The following is a 16,412-nucleotide window of genomic DNA, read 5'->3' as shown; positions in this document are numbered from 1 at the left end:
ACGAAGGAGGAGGACTCTGTTCAAGTCGGTTCCGCTCAGCTACCCGGGGCTTCGCGGCCCTCCTCCCAGTGGTATATCCTCGTTCCAACGGTCGAGCGATTTGAGGTAGAGCGCAAAGAGGCAGCGCAGGCCGCTGCCTCGAAGCTCGAGGAGGCTGGTGAGTCGTATACGATACAGTTGCTTCAGCACAGGTGAGGACAATGTTCACAACGTACTGTTTAGACACGGGCATACCGGTAAAGGCAGAGCCCCTTGAGGATGACTGGCTAGCCCAGTTGCCACCACCTGGAACCTACTACGACCTGACGGACGAGCAACAGCACGAAGCTGTTCTGCGACTCAGGAATGTGAATTGATTCTGATTTTACTATGCCATCTGTATTGCTTATAGCTCCGCTCAGCCTATCGCCAAGATCAAGAAGGATTCGCAGTTTACGTGGAAGACGGTTGCGGACCGGATGAAGGTAGTCGGGTTGGATCCGTATCGAATAGACCTCGATGAGCCGACGCTGAGGTTCATGTTCAACCGCCACTACTTACATCACCTCTACGGAGGCAGCTTCGTCAACTCGTTTCCTCACCCGGCACCAGAGAAGACCCAAGTTCACTTGCTCGACGACTTCATGTGTCTCCTGCTGGAATTCAACCCGCACGCCCCGGTCAACCCCGGCGACCCGGGCCTGTTCTTTGGAGAAAAACCAGCTGACAACGAAGGTGGTTTTACGCGCAGGGTGCACCGTGTATTCGTGAGGGTGCGAGACAAACCTGCACTCTGGAGCTACATGGGACAGTACCGGATGTACGTTTCGGAGTCTCTGAGGACAGATGAATTTGCTCGTCAGCCCCTTGCAGTCAGTCTCTTCATCTTCTTTGAGGGTATTTATTGGATCCTTGTTCTTGCACAGGTACGAAGGACGTGGGGAAGGACATCCTTGAGAAGTCCTGGGGAAGCGTAGTTACGGCTAGGGTGTGCTTCCGCAAGGAACACCACAGAGAACCGACCGAGGATGAGATCTCTGAAGTCGTCGAAGACAACCAACATATGGCTGCAGTGCGCCGCAAGCTTGCATGGGAAGATATCGTTGCTGCATACGACAGAGGGGAAGAAGTGAGATCTATCTTCTGTGGTGTGCAAGTTAGCATTATTGATGCTAAGCTGAACTACTTAGGAGATCGGTGTCTGGGCAATGAAGTGCGTCAGTTACGACATCCAGTTTCAACGTGTCCTCGCGAGGAACTACAAATATTACACTCCGCCGAAGGGAAAGTCGAAAGATTCGGACACTCTGAAGGCGAGTCAGAAGCGCAAGCGGGGGTCGTCCGAGCCAGAGACACCGGAGCCAAAATTGGAGTATGACAACGGCGACGATGATGTCGATTTTGATGCGGAGGTCGTCGAAGTGAAGCACCTCAAGTCGGAGGAGGATGCTGACATGCACGACGAGCCGAAGGTCTCGCCGTCTCAGCAAACTCATGCGACACCGATCAAATCCGAGTAGACTCTGCTGCTGCATATTACTTTCATCATCACCATCATGTCGTACGCTGTTGCTCGTATACGCTGTCGTGCTTTCTATCATGGGATACTCACCACTGCATGTCGGTTGCTTGCTTCATATGCATATGGACTTGGAAGTACGGAGTTGGGATGTATAATGATAATGCTTACTAATGGTACACATGGTCTAGACGGTGAATATCATATCTGAGCGCACTACTTAGAGCGCATCGCCCGTGGCGTCGAAGACACCTCTGAAATATTGCTCGACGCCGGACAAACCGTAGACAATCCCTCCCACGACCCCGTCCGGACGCACGATCACGATCGTCGGCTTCTCCGGGGACACTTGGTATCCTGCGTACGCATGGCCGTCCTTGTCGACCACCGCAAGGTCCGGGCGTCCAATGACATTGGGTACTGACGTGCCCTGAGGGTAAATCGACACCGTCTTGACAGAGCCAGACGGATACTTTTGTGCCACTCTGAGTACTTGCTCCGTCTCCTCGGCAGGTAGGTTGAACAGAAGCGCTGTATGGTGGGAAGGGCGGAACACGCTGAAGAGCGACGTTGAGCCGCCGGCCTCCTCGCTGCCGACAGAGACAAGGCCGGGTGCGTCAGGCGCACGGTCGCCCGCTCTGAGATCACCGTCGGTGCCCGAGCCATAGGGATTGACGCTCTCGGGCGACTGGGCCTTGGGCGTGCGCTCGTCCACGACGATGGAGCTCCAGCGGTAGTTCACGCCGAGCATCCTGAGGTTGCCTCCACGCTCCCAGCCGCGCTGGTCGCCCTTCCGCATGGCGTCGTAGAGGTCCGTGCTCTTCTGCAGCATCGCGGCGATGACGGGGAGGCGCTCCTCGGTGTAGGTGGCCAGCAGCGAGGGCGAGGCGAGGCCCTTTTCGACGAGCGTGAGTTTCCATGCGAGGTTGAACTGGGCGGGATCCGTCAATTGGGAAAGCGCTGTGATGGGATCGCAATACGCACCGCGTCTTGGACACTGGAGTTTAAGCCCTAAGAAACAACGTTAGGCTTCGTTCGATAGAGGCGGGTGATGTGCGCCCGACTTACCTGGCCACCAGCTGGACTGTGAACATGCGCCGCATCTACGTTGTGGGTTAGCCGCCTCGTCGTATTCAGTAGCAGCCGCTAGACTTACCTCCGGCGACGAAGACGCGGCCTTCGCCGAACTTGTCCACCATGCGGATGTTCGGCCTGTACATCGAAACGAACGATGATAAGCTGGCATGAGAAACGTCCTACCCAACACTCGCCTGTATGACGAGACCGCCTCGACTTTCCCGAACACCAAGTCCTGTCGCTCAACCCGATTGAGGAGGGTCTCGACAAGTGCGTCTCTGTCCACCAACAGCTTTTCCACATCTTGCACCCCTCCGAGGAGGAAGCTGTAGTATCCGGTCCTCTCTGTAGGGATCAATACAAGGCTGAACGGAATGATTAGAGAGCCGTAAGCTCTTGCAATTCCATGGCAACGCACCCGCCAGCATTCATTTCTGCCCACTGGTGCCAGTGCTACCACGAGACCAGTCAGCGAACTCTGCATCTAACCCGACAGAAAGACTGATCGGGTCTGGACTGGAAACCTACCTTCGCGTCAAGTCCCTGGACTTCGACCAGACCGAGCAAAATTACTACTCCGTCCGTACGAGTCTCCCCGATGAAAGACAGGCCCAGTTGCTTGCGAACAACGCCTATGGCATCACGCGTCAGTGTACGACATTATCGGAGACGTGGATAGCTTACCTCGGGCACCATCCGTACCTACCAGCCAGTGGGAAGCCAGTGTCTCGGTCTTGTCCTTCTCGCCGTCCTTGGTGACAAGCGTTGCTTCGATGTGGTCTGGGTGCTGCTCAAAGCCACGCAGCTCGGTCCCGTACTCTACAGTGCCCCCAAGGCGTTCAATGTGCGCACGAAGAATCGCTTCGGTATTGTACTGGCCAAGCAACCTTGCGTTGACCTTGCAAGGCGGTGTAGGTCAGCAGGAAGGATGCATATCGGCGATCGAGCTCACGTAAGGGGTTGAGGGGGTAGGATCTTCGATGGCAGCTATCATCGCTACCTTGAGCGTCTCTGTTCCTCCTGGTAGCTTGTATTCGCGCCTCGGCATAATAGACAATGCCATGGCGTCCACATCGTCAAGAACGCCGAGGAAGTGGAACAGCTCCAGTGTACGCGGCTGCACGTCCGCCTGTAAGCAAACGTCATGTACCGTGCGCGTATTGCTCACCTGCAAGCCAGAACCCCGCTGTCCAGGATGGCGGTTCGGGTCCTTGTCAACGATACGGACTTGGATGCCATTCTGAAGGAGGGTCAGTCCCAGAACAAGCCCAGTGGGCCCGGCACCAGCCTGCGTGACGACGATCAGCTTGGAGTTTGGACTGTCGATACTCGCGGCTTTACTTACGATGAGAACGGAGATCGGCGAAGTAGCCATTGAATGGTCACTTTCGGTAGTTAGTTGATGGAAGGCTTGGGGTCGTCTAGTATAGGGCTACCCTATCCCAGCCGGCCTTATATACTGACGACCTGGGTACCTGCATAGTCATACGCGCGGCCCGTCGGCGCATGGGCCTAATCACTCCGCGGGCGTGGCCGCACCTCCAGGGGCCTTCAGTTGCTGCGAGGATCGCCATCTGCGTCAAATGTCAGGGCAGCATATCAATCTTCAAGTTGGAAGTCAGAAGTTGCGAACGTGTACGTCTCCCTCTCGGGCGCCGAACTCCGACTCGTCTGGCTATGACATCGGGCACTCACCGGGTCAACACCGAGCAGCTCTTTGCTGCGGGCAGATGACAGTCGCCCATATACTTATGGTGATGTGCCTTGGGAGAGCTGATGCGCGTGCGATCAAGCAGTATGTCCATATGAACCGCCGATTGCGCCATGTGCGTTTTGCGATGCTTTCTTGACTCACCGTCTCGGGGCCGTAACCGTCACAATGGCGGATGTAAACCGATCGTACAGCATATGTCCTAGCGAGGCTTTTTGAAGACAGATTGCTGATGGGGCTGAGTAGAAACTGTCAATTGCTTGCTGCGTACTACACCGATGTACATGTGCAAGCGAGGAGCGACCCGGACGCGCAGGATTTGCGCAGGATTGCTTCTTGCCTTATCTGATAAGATCCAGCTGATCCGGGCGCGCCCTCTGCACGTGAAAGGCACGTGGCTGGCTCGAACGCGCCCTTGCCTGCAGCGCGGATTTTCTGGCAGCGACGTCCGCGACTCCGCGTATGCAACATGGCCGTAGGTCCTCCACACTTATTCCAGTCCAGCACTCATTCTCCCCATCCAGACACGGTGCTCCTCTGCCCTCAGGGTTATTGCCCGAACACACCGCGCCGCTCGGTATGTCTGCAGGCTTGCCAGCGTTGCACCCGTGCCCTGACCACTGTGCAGTTCCAGCGCATTCGCGAGCTCGTCAAGATGTCTCGCTACCGCGGCGGCCACAGAGCCCTCGTCAACACCTCCGCCTCCACCGCCTGCCAGCGCCGCTGACCCGAAGATCAAGAAGATTGTTGACGACATCTCTGGTCTTACCTTGCTGCAGGCGTCGGATCTGGTGGCTCTCTTGAAGGTGCGTCACTACAGTACGTTCGCGGAGGCTTGGCGTGCTCACTGAAAACCTCACCTTACCTCACCGCAGTCGAGACTGAACATTCAGGAGATCGCCATGCCAGCAGCTGCTGCACCAGCCGCCGCCCCTGCGGAGGCAGCACCAGAGGTAGCGGAGGTACGTACCGTCCAACCTATACCTCTGCTCATAGTCTAATGCTTCATTGCGGTGTAGGAAAAGCCGAAGGAGAAGTCAGTGTTCACCGTCAAGCTCGAGTCCTTCGAGGCCACTGCGAAGCCCAAAATCATCCGGGAGGTGAAGGCTATGGTTCCCAACCTGACTCTCATCGAGGTACGCCCTCCACACTGTTACCTTCGGAGCTCCCGCTCATTAATCCTTGTTCGCAGGCCAAGAAGTTCGTGGAGTCCTTGCCACAAACACTCAAAGCGAACGTGAACAAGGAGGATGCAGAGAAGCTGCAAAAGACCTTCCAGGACCTCGGAGCCATCATCAAGCTCGAGTGATCATAGACTTCTGTATAGCCTACCCCTTCTTATCACTAATTGCATGGGGCCCTGGTCGTCATACATATGCTGTCTCATACGTCCGCAAGCGTGTACTTGGCAGCGATGTCGCTTCCTGCAATATTGTCCCGCGCCTATCCACACCGTATGCGCACTGGCACTGAAGATGCAGAAGATGCGTAGTGTACATATGCGCTCGCCAACGAAAGAGACTAGTACATAGATTCCCGACCCCTCGGATGAGGTCGACGTTGCTGATATACGATGTAGTAAGTAATGCTCTTCCTTTTGTCCTCTCTACTCACAGATGTATCAGTGCTCCCCGTCGAGAAGAGGTATCGTCGTGTGACTGCAGAATAGCTGTTGCCAGTGAGTACGCACGCCGCGCTCGAGAAGTCAGCGACACCCACCTGTCACGACGCGTGGTCTGAGTCTGTGTCCTCGATAGTATGCACGGTAGTAGGGGGGCTTCGAGCTACTTCGTCGCGTGGATTATCCTCAATGGTAGTCCCGTCCGGAAGCTGAATCGCCACGACTCCCCGACATAGCCATGGGGTGAAACAAGGCACCAAGGACGATTCAATGGTCGCCACCAGGCTGAGAACGGTTCCGACTGGCAGAATGTCCGTCTCCGTACTGAGGACGAAGCCAACTCGAACGCTGCCAGCAGGGAGCCCGGCGAAGACGCCGCGGGATAGTGCGGCATGAAAGTCGGTGACAAATTTTGCCGTCGCTGATTGCGTGTCGGTGTTCATGAGAGGAAGAGGGAGGCGCTTGACGTAGACGCGGATGTCGATGCCCTGAAGACATTGGCTCTCGATTTGCGAGAAAAACGCCAATAGACTCAAGCTGAATGATGACATGCTTGCTGGGGGATACACGTTGAATGACACGTGTAACTGAGTTAGGTTGACATTGTACGTGAGTGGGCCAGGGATAGCAAACGGGTCCGGACTGTTCTGGACGCAAAGATCAGTAGAGCAGGCAAGCGATATGCGAGCGACTGGCTTACTGGCGGAAGTCCCGTCATCCCAACCTTGCACCGCCACTCGACCTGATGCAGCGTTGACCCCGACTCTCGCAACAGCATCCTCACAACCGAGAGCAATGAAGTGGTGGGCTCGTCTTTCAAGGCTATACTCAGAGTGACAACTCTGCAGAAAACGCTTGCAAATGCCTCAAGAAACTGCGCAGTGAACTTCGCGGACACGGATGACATACGCAGTTGCATGATGTCCCAAGCGCAAGGTTTCGTTTGTGAATCCAGAAGGCCCGCGTCGACTGGGAGACTTGAGGGGCCCCAGGTAGGATCGCGCATCATGTGGATGGCCTGCAGTCTTGGAAAGGCGCGTATGAAGCGTTGACATTGCGGAAATGAGAGAAACTGATCCGCGTCCAGCTGCAGGGATGTCACCGTCGAGTATGAGGCAAGTGCGTCAAGAACGCTTTGGTGGAGGCGCTGCACGTCGTCACTCCCGACGGAGTAGGCTTGAGGTGCACTGGCAGACCCGAACAGTTGGATTTTATCGAGTACCAAGTTGGAAATGGATGGGGACTTGCGTATCACATCTGCCGCAGGAGGAGCGGAAGCGACTGTAATAAGCGACAGAGAGAAGAATTTGAGGTTCGGAAGACCGTTCGCGATTGCGCGGAGCTCCTCGGGACGTCGGAAGCGGCATTTGACGAGGGTTAAACGAATGACGGATGCAAAGCCGGACAGGTCCTTGAAGAACCTTGGATGGGGGCGCACCGTGGACCAGTCTATCCCGTGCAAGCGGAGTGCCGTCAAATGCACCAGAAGACGACCGGGAACACGCAAGGAAAAAACGTGCGCAAACGGCTTCCTTGCATTATCCCAGATCTCCAGGGAGCGCAACGCGCGTCCATATCGTTCATTGCGCTTGGTCAATAGAACCCGCACGAGGGTTCGCAGTGCCTCTTCGCTCCGGATGGTCTTCCACTGCCTGAGGTGAGGCCGGGCCGCATGGTACCAAGCGCTGCATGTAAGGCAGCAGGTGGCGAGCTGGACGGGTTCGTCCGAGAGAAAGTTAGCGATGAGTTCTATAACTTCCTGCGGCAGAGTTGACAGTGTGTCCTTGCTATGGCACAATCAGTGACCTGATCAATACGAAGAGCAGCATACTTACATAGTATAAACGGGTAGCCTGTATTCAACACCATTCACTTTGGGCACTTCCCAGATCGCCATCCTGAAATTTCAATAACCACCGGTCAATAAGAGGTAAGCCCGCATTGCATATGAATCCTGATCAAACAAGCGCACCTTTGGAGGATCACAGTTCGCGAGCGTATACTCTTCACTGTTCAGGCGACGTTGTATATGTCTGCCTTGCAAGATGGGCTACTAATCTACAGAGAGCGGAAAATATCAGCCGACACCATCTCATCCAAGCATCTCTGGAGCATCTAACCTTCGGATGGCATGGAAAGACTCAAAACTACACCTGTCATAGTCAGAGCTGATAGAGGGAGCGACGTTGTGGTCAATGCTCTAGTCTGAGTCAGTGGCACCTTGAGGGGGAGATGGCGAGGACAGGAATGGGGAAGCCGATTGCGATGAGGCCTCTCAATAGAGAATGGCATGAGGCCGGGGCGTTACGCCGATGCGCTTCTTCTTTCCGTAAGTCATTTGTGATGGAAGAAACGCAGTCGGCGAACTGATGCCTGAACCAGCGCTCCATGAAGTCCGAGACATGTGCATAAATGTGTGGGATATGTGTGGTTTTTCATGACCTGGGAGGCACACTCACACAGTGGCTGCATTCTATCAAGTATGGGAGAACGCACGCGGCAAGCTGCGAACTCGGCTTACTTATTGATATTCTCGGATCCGTACCTGCACTCACACGCGACTGAGTTGTACATCCCACGTGAGAAGAGAACCACGTACCAATGAAACCGACCTGACACACGGGTGGACGAGTTAAGTTACGGAGTAACTCCCTTCGCATGTACGAATGCCACGGTTAACACGCAAGTACCCTACATATTAGCGGCACTCACCAACAACCATCTCTGCAAGGAAAAACCACTTGTCGACTAGCCTCCAAGACCGTCGAATGATGAGTAGTTCCTCGATCGACTCGGACGTCCCATTCGGAAGCTGAAGGTATCACCACTCCCCGGGATACTTAGCCGTGGCTTGAAGAAAGGCGTAACGAAGGACGTGATGGCGCTAACAGCCGTGAGACTGCTTCCGAAGGGTGCTCAGGCTGCGGCGTACCGGAGAGGGTAAAGGGACACGAACACTAGGGCCCAGGGCCCACAGATGACATGCGACATACCTCGGACAGACGTCAGCCAGACCGAAATACCTCGACGCGGAATCATGATCATTGCTGCCGATACATACGAGCTCGTCATCGAACAAGACTTGCACACGTAGAGATTTCAGCGAGCTTGCACAAGCCAAGTCTGGGTCAATTGATCGCAGACCAATACAAGTGATCGCATGATCAAGTCGGACATGCTCAGAAGATTCGGAGACTCGGAAGGAATATGGCAAGAGGAGAATGACCGTTGACCCATATGTTCTGCGGATTCAATGCAGCGGTGGAGGCGGTAGGAGGGCAGTGTGCGTTGGCGGCGCCATCGCCTCGTCTCGGTGTAGATTCGCCAGCGTCCGACTGTGTTGCGAAGCGCTCTCCAGGCTGCAGAAGGGAGGTCGTAGGTGGTCATATTGCCATGTCACTAGTGCCGCTACGTAGACGGCTTTGAGTCGGACGCACCTTGCTCGCGGCCATGCTGGCCTCGAGATCTACTTCGCCCGACTTCTCAAGAACACTCTCCACGACCGCGTGCTTCTCAGGCGCAGAGTTAGCCGGAGAACGCTTCTTTCCCAGAAAAGTGGTCCAGCGAAGCCAGTGTACCGTCCGCCGGACGCCCGACGAATCGGCGGTCGTTTTCGAACTCGCATCTTGTTCTGCAAAGACTGGAAGGCCAGACGGGCGATTTCGCTTCTGGCGCGAGCGAGACCGGCGCAGAACGTACAGAATCAGTACGCCGCCGATGATCGTCACGACCAACCCTAGTATGTATGGTAGCAGAGGCGCAAGCATAGAAGGGGCCGCTGGGGGCGGAGAAGCGGAAGTCATAGCTTCAGATGACGAAGTTCTAGAGTTGAATCCGACTAGATGTGAGGGTGTTGCCAGAGTTTCGTGAGCAGCGAGATGCGTCAGCCCCTGACATAGGATGTCAGGGGCTGACGACCCTCGCTGCTCTCAGACATAGTACGTCGAGTTTGAGCGTTGACTGCGAGAAGTGGCTGGCTGCTCACGGCGGGACCGGGGTCAAGACGATGGTGTTGATGTTGCGCATCAAGACCTCGCACGCGCGAGTTGAATTTGTTGAGTGGTCACGCAGTATCGCGATGAGGCAGCAGCATTCCAGCAATTGAAGACTTCGGCGCGTGCGCGTGAACGGTGAAGGAGGGGTTTCTCGGATCTAAGATCTCAAGATCTCAAGACCTGGACGTTCTCAACCGTCAGCCACGTGCACAGATTTGTTTACAATGTTCAGTGCATCATCATGTCAGAGGAGTCAGACCTTCCAACGTAGAGCAGTCTTCCCCGTCGTTCTGTACGGCTCGTCACATTAGCGATTGACCACGAATACGGGCTACCGCAAGCCTGGAAGGGTACTATCGTAGGTGAGGCTATGAAGCGTCATGAGCGCTCACAGAGATCTCTCGTCCATTTGGTCGCACGGAGCGCCGCATTGGGTCTCGAGACAACGGCTTGCGCATATCTGACAACGTCAATGAGTCTGGATCCATACATGCAGAAGCAAGGCAAAAAAACGCACCAAAGGCATCCTCCTCGTCTTTTGCGCTCCGCCCCAGCCCCAGACTCCCATAGTACTCCCGCACCCTCCTGTACACGCTGTACCCCAGCCCCTCGTACATGCCTATGGCGACGTCGTTCGTGCACCGGACGTAGAGGTCCACGAAGAAGCCGTGGTAGTTGTTGTCCGAGACGCGCTCGAGGTAGTCAATCATTTTGCGGGCGAGCGAGAGCCGGCGGTACTCAGGCGCAACAGTGAGGGCAGTGATGTGCCCATGCCATTCTGCGTCTTGGCCTTCGGCCTTCCCCAAAACTAGCATAGGGCATGGGATTTCAGTGATTTCGTCGGAAAGCATGAAGAACGAACGTACTATAGCCCATCATGCGCCCGTTTGGGGACTCTTCTACGGAACACAAGTCCGGCCAACGCGACAGGTACTGAAGGTAAAAGTTGATGCCATACTAAGAGTCAAAATCAGTCAGAGGAGCATTTTCATTTGGACAATGAGTCGATTCACGGTCTCTGTCCACAAATCAAGGTTGCTGAAGAGTCCAGACGGTCAATCGGTGTCCTGCAGAGACGCGCGAAGTCTCACATGTGGTTGAATTTAAACATGTCCGTCGCTTTGAACGGCCTTGAGACACTCATTTTGAAGAAGAAAATGAGTGCAATGACAATGATAGTCGTCGGGAACGATACACGTAGGAGTCGACTAGGACGGCTTATTTAACGGTGGTCGGTGGTCGGTGTTCGGGTCACAAACCCCGGCCCACGCTTAGCGCCGCGTGCAAGGTCTTGAGTCGAAACTAAGTATAATACTTATGTCAGCTACTAGGTGCTCAGGATGATCTGGTCAAGGCCAAGGTCTGGCGATATGGGGGGCCAGATGAATCAATCGTGAGACATTTCCGCGATGCTTTTTTTTTTTTTTTTTTTTTTTTTGGAGGGCTGTGATGGTTTGAGGCACTGGCCAATCGGACCAGTCCTTTCAACCAGCCTGCAAGCGGGTTCCCCCGCCATGCGTCCAGGGCGAAATGCGTTGCGCACGACCGGTGAAGGCCAGTGTGGGGCTCAGTCACCCGGGGTCAAAAGCGCCCGGGGCTATACCCACTAAAACCCGTGAGCGAGTCCAGTCGCTCGGTAGATGTTGTTCGTCTTTGAGGGTACCTTTCCAGGTACCTAGTACCTGGTCTCGTTTGAGCGCCGTCCGGCCGAAGCGAGCGTGTGTCATCGCTCTATCTTGAGATATTCGTGCGTTCATTGCGTGTGCCCATTTCCGGGACACTGATCGGTCAGAGTGGGTCCATCCCTCCTCATCGGCGTGACCGATGACTCTTTCGCATCTGAGTTTCCAGATTAGGTAGAGAGATTCCGATAGTAAGATCTTCCACAGACGCGATGCTTCTTTATCCTCATCCTTGCTTGGGCCTGCCTTTTTCCACGCTCTGAGACCTACTCCTATTATTTCTGCGATGCACGGGGTGCTCCATGGCTGGCCTTTCAGGGTCCAAGTCTCTTCGGCCAACACCCATATTACCTCTTGACCGGACGCTGTACACTCGAGGAGTATGTGTTCCATTGATTCGAGTTCACCGCACCATGAGCAGTAGGCGCGCTCTTCATAGCCAGGGATGTTTGCCCAATACTCGCCGCAGCGCATGGCTCCGTGTGTGATCTTCCATAAGAAATCGGTAATCTGGAGGCGGATATCGCGGTGTCGTATGCTTCGCCATATGTCCTTGTGGGTGACGGCCGTCTTAAGTGCTGTGGCGAAGTGGTGTTGGACGGAGTCTAGGATGTTGATGGTGCGTTGTCGTTGCGGCTTTATGTTCATGGCGTTGATGCTTTTATGTGCTAGTGCTTGGGACAGGGTGCTTAGGCGGGCCCCTGAAAGGAGGAACCTCGCGTCGATCTGCGGATCGGCACGGCGGATGGTTCCGAGGTTTGCTGCAATGCGGATTGCCCGTTTCGCGCTTTTCAGTGTTTCTTTGTCTGTTGTAGGTGACCGGACACGCATTGTGGTTATGGCGCACCGCGTTCTCAGGCGGTTTACTAGGGCTCTGAGGTGCACGGCGTTCGGTACGTCTCTCCATCCTCGGTCTTCCCATAGGCCAAGCTTGTCGGTGAGAGCTTCGCGGAGGAAGTTCGACATCGAGACCAGGTGGAGGGGTGCGTCGCCTGGCACTGTTTCGGCCGCGTACAGTGCCGCCAGGATGCTACCCAGGGCGTTGCCTTCGTTTTCTTCCGGGAGTGTTTGTGCGACGATCGTGTTACGCCTGTCGCCGTCGCCGAAGAAGGCGAATCCGACGTGTCGCTCGGGTGGTCTGTTCCGGCCGGCTTGCTTGAGGACGTCTTTCGTGTCCAGGAGGTACACCGTTTCTGCTTCCTCCGCTACTGTTCGCCCAGGGCGACGCCGTATCGCTGGAGGGGCGTCATGGACCGTGGTGTCTACGAAGGCGCGGAAAGCCTCTGTGATGTTTCCTCGCGATGTTACGGATGGGTCGAAAGTGACGCTGTCTTCCGATAGGAGGGCAGTCTCGTTGACTTCCCTCCTCCTTCTCGTCAGGGACAAGCCGTCACGCGGGGCTGTGAAACTTGGGTGCCATTTTGGACGAATTAGGTCCAAAATTGTCTTTGCCGCGGTGTAGCATGCGGAAGGGTCTCTACACCCGTTTTCGACTGCGGACATGCAGAGGGAGCAGGTGCATTGTTCATCGTTTAGGGCTGTGTCTGGTCCGTGGTCGGCTAGTATTGCGGACAGGTCGGCGAGTCTTTGAACTCCGTGGCATAGTCTCAGGCAATCACTTCTTTGGGTGTTGTTGAGTCTTCGCATGCGGGCTTCCGCACCGATGTGGTACCAGACTGGTAGTTGGAGTTTGAGTTCTCTGTCCAGTTTGATGGCGGCGAAGCTGACGTTGTACCGCTTTGCCGTTTTGAGGATGGACTTGACCTGTTTGGACAGACTAGATCGGTGTGATGTCGACGGTTCCCAGTTTTGCAGGAAGCTATTAATTTGCGCTTCATGTCGTATGGCTCCAGCCTCTCGCGAGGCGTGGTGGTTCAGGATCTCGTCAAGGACGAAGGCCCATTTTGGGCGGGACTCGGACATGTCCAGGTACGTCCTAATCCATGTAATGTCTATGGCTTCATTCCGTGTTTTGATGTTGAGTATCCCGAGTCCTCCTTTGTCTCTGGGGCGTTGTATGGTTTCAAGGTTTATTAGTGGTCGTGCATTGTCCCAAACGAAGTTTCGTATGATTTTGGTGAGCTCAATTTCGATGGACTGGGGCATTCCTTGAACTTTGGTGAGATACTGGGTCATTCCGCCAGGGCCCATTTGGATGATATGTCTTTTGCCCTGTAGCGTTGGATGGCATTTGCCCCATCTCTCCAGGAACTTCTTTACTCTCGTGAGTGTTGGTGTCCAGACGGCGATTTCGTCGACTTTGTTTCCGACCCAGGCGCCCAGGATACGTACGGCTTCCCCGTCGCGGGCGATATGTATATCATCGGGTATGCACTCGTCGTCCTCTGGGTCGATACGTCTCGTGGAGTGGACGGCGGTTCGGTATTCCTCACTTCCGACCGGGATGACTTCGGTCTTGTGTTTATTGAACTTGGCTTTGGAAGCTTTGCACCAGGTGTGTAGGATTTCCCATAGGTGTGACCATTTATCCTCTTTCGATAAGAAGGTGGAGGTGTCGTCGGCGAAGAGCGAAGTTATGAGTTTGTCTGCAATTCCAGGAACGGATATTCCACGGAGCGTGGACCGCCGCAGCATACATGCGAGCGGTTCTATTGCAATGTCGAATAGGAGGCATGATAGGGGGTCACCCTGTCTGACACCACGGATGACTATGAAGGGTGAGCTCGATTCACCGTTCAATATGATGATTGTGGTTGCATTCTTATATAGGTTTTGGATCCTCTTGATATATTCTGGTGGGAAGTTCAAGGCCTCCAGTACCTTCCAGAGGTATTCGTGGTCTATTTTGTCGTACGCTTTCTCTTGGTCGAGGGCGATGATGACTCCGTCTAGCTCGTATGCTTCAGTGTATTCGATTACTGATTTGCACAGTTGGGTTTGATCTTCGATGTGCCGTCCCAGGACAAACCCGGCTTGATCGGGGTGTATGATTGACGTCGCTATTTTACCGAGTCTCGTGGCTAGGATCCTCGTGTAGAGTTTGTAGTCCGTGTTCAGGAGCGTTATCGGACGGTAATTCGCAATCTCTCTCTTGTCTCCTTTTTTATATAGGGGGCACATCCATCCTTCTGCGAAGGTCGATGTCGGCTGCGGGCCATTGCTTTCTAGGTCATTGTATGCCCTGCGCAGGAACAGGAGGGCGTCAAAGGTCGGGGCATTTTCATCTTGTTTTTGTCTTCGCTGATGTTCCGAGTGTAGGGCCCGCCAGAATTCGTACGGGATGCCATCCAGGCCGGCTGCCCGGCCGGCTCCTGCTTTTTCAAGGGCCTCTTCAACGTCATCGGTCGTTATCCACGCTACCAGGTCCTGCTTCACCAGATGCTGGCATACCCATGTATGAATCCCTGTAGTTAGCACAAAGGGGTCATACATAGATCCCAGTAGTTACAGTGCAGTGATGACTGCACCTTCATACATGAAGATGCAGCCGGCGCCTTGCTCACTACCCGAAAGGGCAGCTGCCCTTCAGGGACAGCCGGGTCATCCACCGCTGGCGGGAGCTTGCGGCGGCCATACCCTAAATAGGACCTGTCGCGCGCTGGTCCACTTTGGGTGCCGTCACGGGCATCGGGTGATTGCAATCGCGATCCGCTCGATCTGGCTATGTACGGCTCCATATATAGTAGCCGCGCCTCGTTTAGCATGGTGCCTGAATTATGATAGTCTGTGTATCGAGAATCTATGTCGCGCGCCATGACATACACACTCCATATGTCGCACTCCACAATATACACTTGAAAGGATTCACATTTGTTCTTTGCAATGTCAATTGCTACTACTACTCTCTACACGACGAGCCAATTCATGAAGCAACATGTCCCAATTTGGTATGTTTAAGGTTCCGACAAATGATCAGGCTTGATACATTCAGTGGTCGTGTAGTTCTTAAGGCTGCGAAGGGGATTCGAGTACTATAGCGCTCGCAGAGGCATTATGCACGGATCCGAGTCTTTGGTGTCTCTTCCGGCCCGATGTCGGGCTTCCTCACTAGTGTCCCCAGCAACGCGCTGTAGAGCACGGTATTGCAGTGGGTAACGATCTGCTTGGACAGATCAGCATGGTAGCAATGCGGATGATGAGTGGCGAGTGTACTTACACGACCTCTGTGGGTACCAGGAGGATGGCATGGATGTTAGAGAAGCAATGGGCATCGAACGGCAAAGACGCACTTTGACCGTCCCCATCGACATCCACGTCGTGGATCATCTCGTCGACCTCGTTGCCCGACAGTTACTCGCCTGCGCACCACCCGCACAATCAGCACCGCCACCTGTCCACGCAGACGAGGGCACTCACCGCGGTGAGTCATAATGCGCCCGAGCCCCGCAGCAGAGACGTAGCCACCGCCGTCCTTGTCGAAGACCTTGAGCACCCCCCTGATCTCCTCCTCGCTGTCCGTGTCACGCATCTTGCGCTCCTTCATTGTGAGGAACTCGGGGTTGATCGTGCCGTTCGGCGTTCGCGCCCACATCGACCTCGTTGATCATGTCTTGCAGCTCCGCCTCCTTCGGGTTCTGCCCGAGTGAGCGCATCCCTTCGTACCTGCTGACGCACTGTTCCTACTGGTTAACGCGCCATTCGACACGTTCGTCGCTGCGCCGTCCGACATACTTGTTGACGAGAGGGTCGGTCTAGGATGGATAGTGCATTGGTGCATGCATAAACAATCGGGCCAAATGAGCTTACCTAGATGCATTCATTCCTGGATGTGTCTCAGAGTCTCCACCGTTGTCTTCCGTGCAGAGACGAACATGAAAGCGAGATAGTAGAGTTACAGTAGCCTTGCGGGCGCCCGTAAACTCAACGT

The 16,412-nt window shown here is 54.8% G+C and overlaps 9 protein-coding genes across 9 annotated transcripts; 2 read left to right on the top strand and 7 right to left on the bottom strand.

Annotated features, from left to right (window-relative positions):
• The first annotated feature begins 157 nt into the window (after positions 1–157).
• B0H18DRAFT_943959 (uncharacterized protein) lies at positions 158–1,617 on the top strand. The gene is made up of 4 exons (XM_048041892.1): positions 158–347; positions 402–855; positions 906–1,108; positions 1,170–1,617. The coding sequence occupies exons 1-4, from the start codon at positions 201–203 to the stop codon at positions 1,497–1,499; spliced, it is 1,134 nt and encodes a 377-aa protein (XP_047885134.1). The 5' UTR covers positions 158–200; the 3' UTR covers positions 1,500–1,617.
• A 1-nt stretch (position 1,618) lies between these two features.
• B0H18DRAFT_1059375 (monooxygenase) lies at positions 1,619–3,950 on the bottom strand (the record flags this gene model as incomplete). Its single annotated transcript, XM_048031097.1, has 11 exons — positions 1,619–2,429; positions 2,483–2,509; positions 2,567–2,601; positions 2,655–2,710; positions 2,770–2,940; positions 2,994–3,028; positions 3,104–3,207; positions 3,260–3,473; positions 3,528–3,692; positions 3,744–3,881; positions 3,921–3,950. 11 exons carry the CDS (start codon positions 3,948–3,950, stop codon positions 1,719–1,721), a joined length of 1,686 nt encoding a protein of 561 aa, XP_047885133.1. The 3' UTR covers positions 1,619–1,718.
• Positions 3,951–4,582: 632 nt separating this feature from the next.
• Positions 4,583–5,778, top strand: B0H18DRAFT_309694 (ribosomal protein L7/L12 C-terminal domain-containing protein). The gene is made up of 6 exons (XM_048037497.1): positions 4,583–4,761; positions 4,811–4,863; positions 4,915–5,092; positions 5,162–5,248; positions 5,306–5,422; positions 5,479–5,778. Exons 1-6 carry the CDS (start codon positions 4,756–4,758, stop codon positions 5,593–5,595), a joined length of 558 nt encoding a protein of 185 aa, XP_047885132.1. The 5' UTR covers positions 4,583–4,755; the 3' UTR covers positions 5,596–5,778.
• Positions 5,779–6,008: 230 nt separating this feature from the next.
• B0H18DRAFT_1128177 (uncharacterized protein) lies at positions 6,009–7,804 on the bottom strand (the record flags this gene model as incomplete). The annotated part of the gene is made up of 3 exons (XM_048035320.1): positions 6,009–6,554; positions 6,608–7,694; positions 7,743–7,804. The coding sequence occupies 3 exons, from the start codon at positions 7,802–7,804 to the stop codon at positions 6,009–6,011; spliced, it is 1,695 nt and encodes a 564-aa protein (XP_047885131.1).
• Positions 7,805–8,553: 749 nt separating this feature from the next.
• On the bottom strand, positions 8,554–8,931 carry B0H18DRAFT_1059359 (uncharacterized protein). Its single transcript, XM_048031096.1, has 2 exons — positions 8,840–8,931; positions 8,554–8,791 (listed from the first exon to the last, which is right to left on the bottom strand). The coding sequence occupies exons 1-2, from the start codon at positions 8,896–8,898 to the stop codon at positions 8,656–8,658; spliced, it is 195 nt and encodes a 64-aa protein (XP_047885130.1). The 5' UTR covers positions 8,899–8,931; the 3' UTR covers positions 8,554–8,655.
• Positions 8,932–10,133: 1,202 nt separating this feature from the next.
• On the bottom strand, positions 10,134–11,179 carry B0H18DRAFT_943948 (N-acetyltransferase). The gene is made up of 5 exons (XM_048041891.1): positions 10,994–11,179; positions 10,916–10,940; positions 10,769–10,859; positions 10,420–10,710; positions 10,134–10,362 (listed from the first exon to the last, which is right to left on the bottom strand). The coding sequence occupies exons 1-5, from the start codon at positions 11,044–11,046 to the stop codon at positions 10,271–10,273; spliced, it is 552 nt and encodes a 183-aa protein (XP_047885129.1). The 5' UTR covers positions 11,047–11,179; the 3' UTR covers positions 10,134–10,270.
• Positions 11,180–11,473: 294 nt separating this feature from the next.
• B0H18DRAFT_891836 (uncharacterized protein) lies at positions 11,474–12,550 on the bottom strand (the record flags this gene model as incomplete). The annotated part of the gene is made up of 1 exon (XM_048041332.1): positions 11,474–12,550. The coding sequence occupies one exon, from the start codon at positions 12,548–12,550 to the stop codon at positions 11,474–11,476; it is 1,077 nt and encodes a 358-aa protein (XP_047885128.1).
• B0H18DRAFT_891831 (uncharacterized protein) lies at positions 12,551–13,507 on the bottom strand (the record flags this gene model as incomplete). Its single annotated transcript, XM_048041331.1, has 1 exon — positions 12,551–13,507. A coding segment is annotated over one exon (957 nt), but the record flags the coding sequence as incomplete, so codon positions are not given.
• Positions 13,508–15,334: 1,827 nt separating this feature from the next.
• B0H18DRAFT_1059352 (uncharacterized protein) lies at positions 15,335–16,116 on the bottom strand. The gene is made up of 2 exons (XM_048031095.1): positions 15,702–16,116; positions 15,335–15,644 (listed from the first exon to the last, which is right to left on the bottom strand). The coding sequence occupies exon 1, from the start codon at positions 16,074–16,076 to the stop codon at positions 15,738–15,740; it is 339 nt and encodes a 112-aa protein (XP_047885126.1). The 5' UTR covers positions 16,077–16,116; the 3' UTR covers positions 15,335–15,644; positions 15,702–15,737.
• Positions 16,117–16,412: the final 296 nt, after the last annotated feature.

Source organism: Fomitopsis serialis (assembly GCF_022376445.1).
Source record: "Fomitopsis serialis strain Sig1Antser10 chromosome Unknown B0H18scaffold_296, whole genome shotgun sequence".
NCBI lineage: Eukaryota > Fungi > Basidiomycota > Agaricomycetes > Polyporales > Fomitopsidaceae > Fomitopsis > Fomitopsis serialis.
The sequence above is the reverse complement of the archived record's forward strand: the minus strand, read 5'-3'. Positions and strand labels throughout refer to the sequence as shown.

Coding starts and splice junctions, on each gene's coding strand:
- B0H18DRAFT_943948 (XM_048041891.1), bottom strand. CDS start 11,046: ATGAGTGTCTCAAGGCCGTTCAAAGCGACGGACATGTTTAAATTCAAC. Junction 10,941..10,993: donor ATGTTTAAATTCAACCACAT/GTGAGACTTCGC, acceptor TGGACTCTTCAG/CAACCTTGATTTGTGGACAG. Junction 10,860..10,915: donor TTGATTTGTGGACAGAGACC/GTGAATCGACTC, acceptor TTTGACTCTTAG/TATGGCATCAACTTTTACCT.
- B0H18DRAFT_309694 (XM_048037497.1), top strand. Junction 4,864..4,914: donor CGAACACACCGCGCCGCTCG/GTATGTCTGCAG, acceptor ACCACTGTGCAG/TTCCAGCGCATTCGCGAGCT. Junction 5,423..5,478: donor CCAACCTGACTCTCATCGAG/GTACGCCCTCCA, acceptor CCTTGTTCGCAG/GCCAAGAAGTTCGTGGAGTC.
- B0H18DRAFT_1059352 (XM_048031095.1), bottom strand. CDS start 16,076: ATGTGGGCGCGAACGCCGAACGGCACGATCAACCCCGAGTTCCTCACA.
- B0H18DRAFT_1059359 (XM_048031096.1), bottom strand. CDS start 8,898: ATGTCGCATGTCATCTGTGGGCCCTGGGCCCTAGTGTTCGTGTCCCTT. Junction 8,792..8,839: donor GTGTCCCTTTACCCTCTCCG/GTACGCCGCAGC, acceptor CACGGCTGTTAG/CGCCATCACGTCCTTCGTTA.
- B0H18DRAFT_943959 (XM_048041892.1), top strand. CDS start 201: ATGTTCACAACGTACTGTTTAGACACGGGCATACCGGTAAAGGCAGAG. Junction 348..401: donor CTGTTCTGCGACTCAGGAAT/GTGAATTGATTC, acceptor AGCTCCGCTCAG/CCTATCGCCAAGATCAAGAA. Junction 1,109..1,169: donor CATACGACAGAGGGGAAGAA/GTGAGATCTATC, acceptor TGAACTACTTAG/GAGATCGGTGTCTGGGCAAT.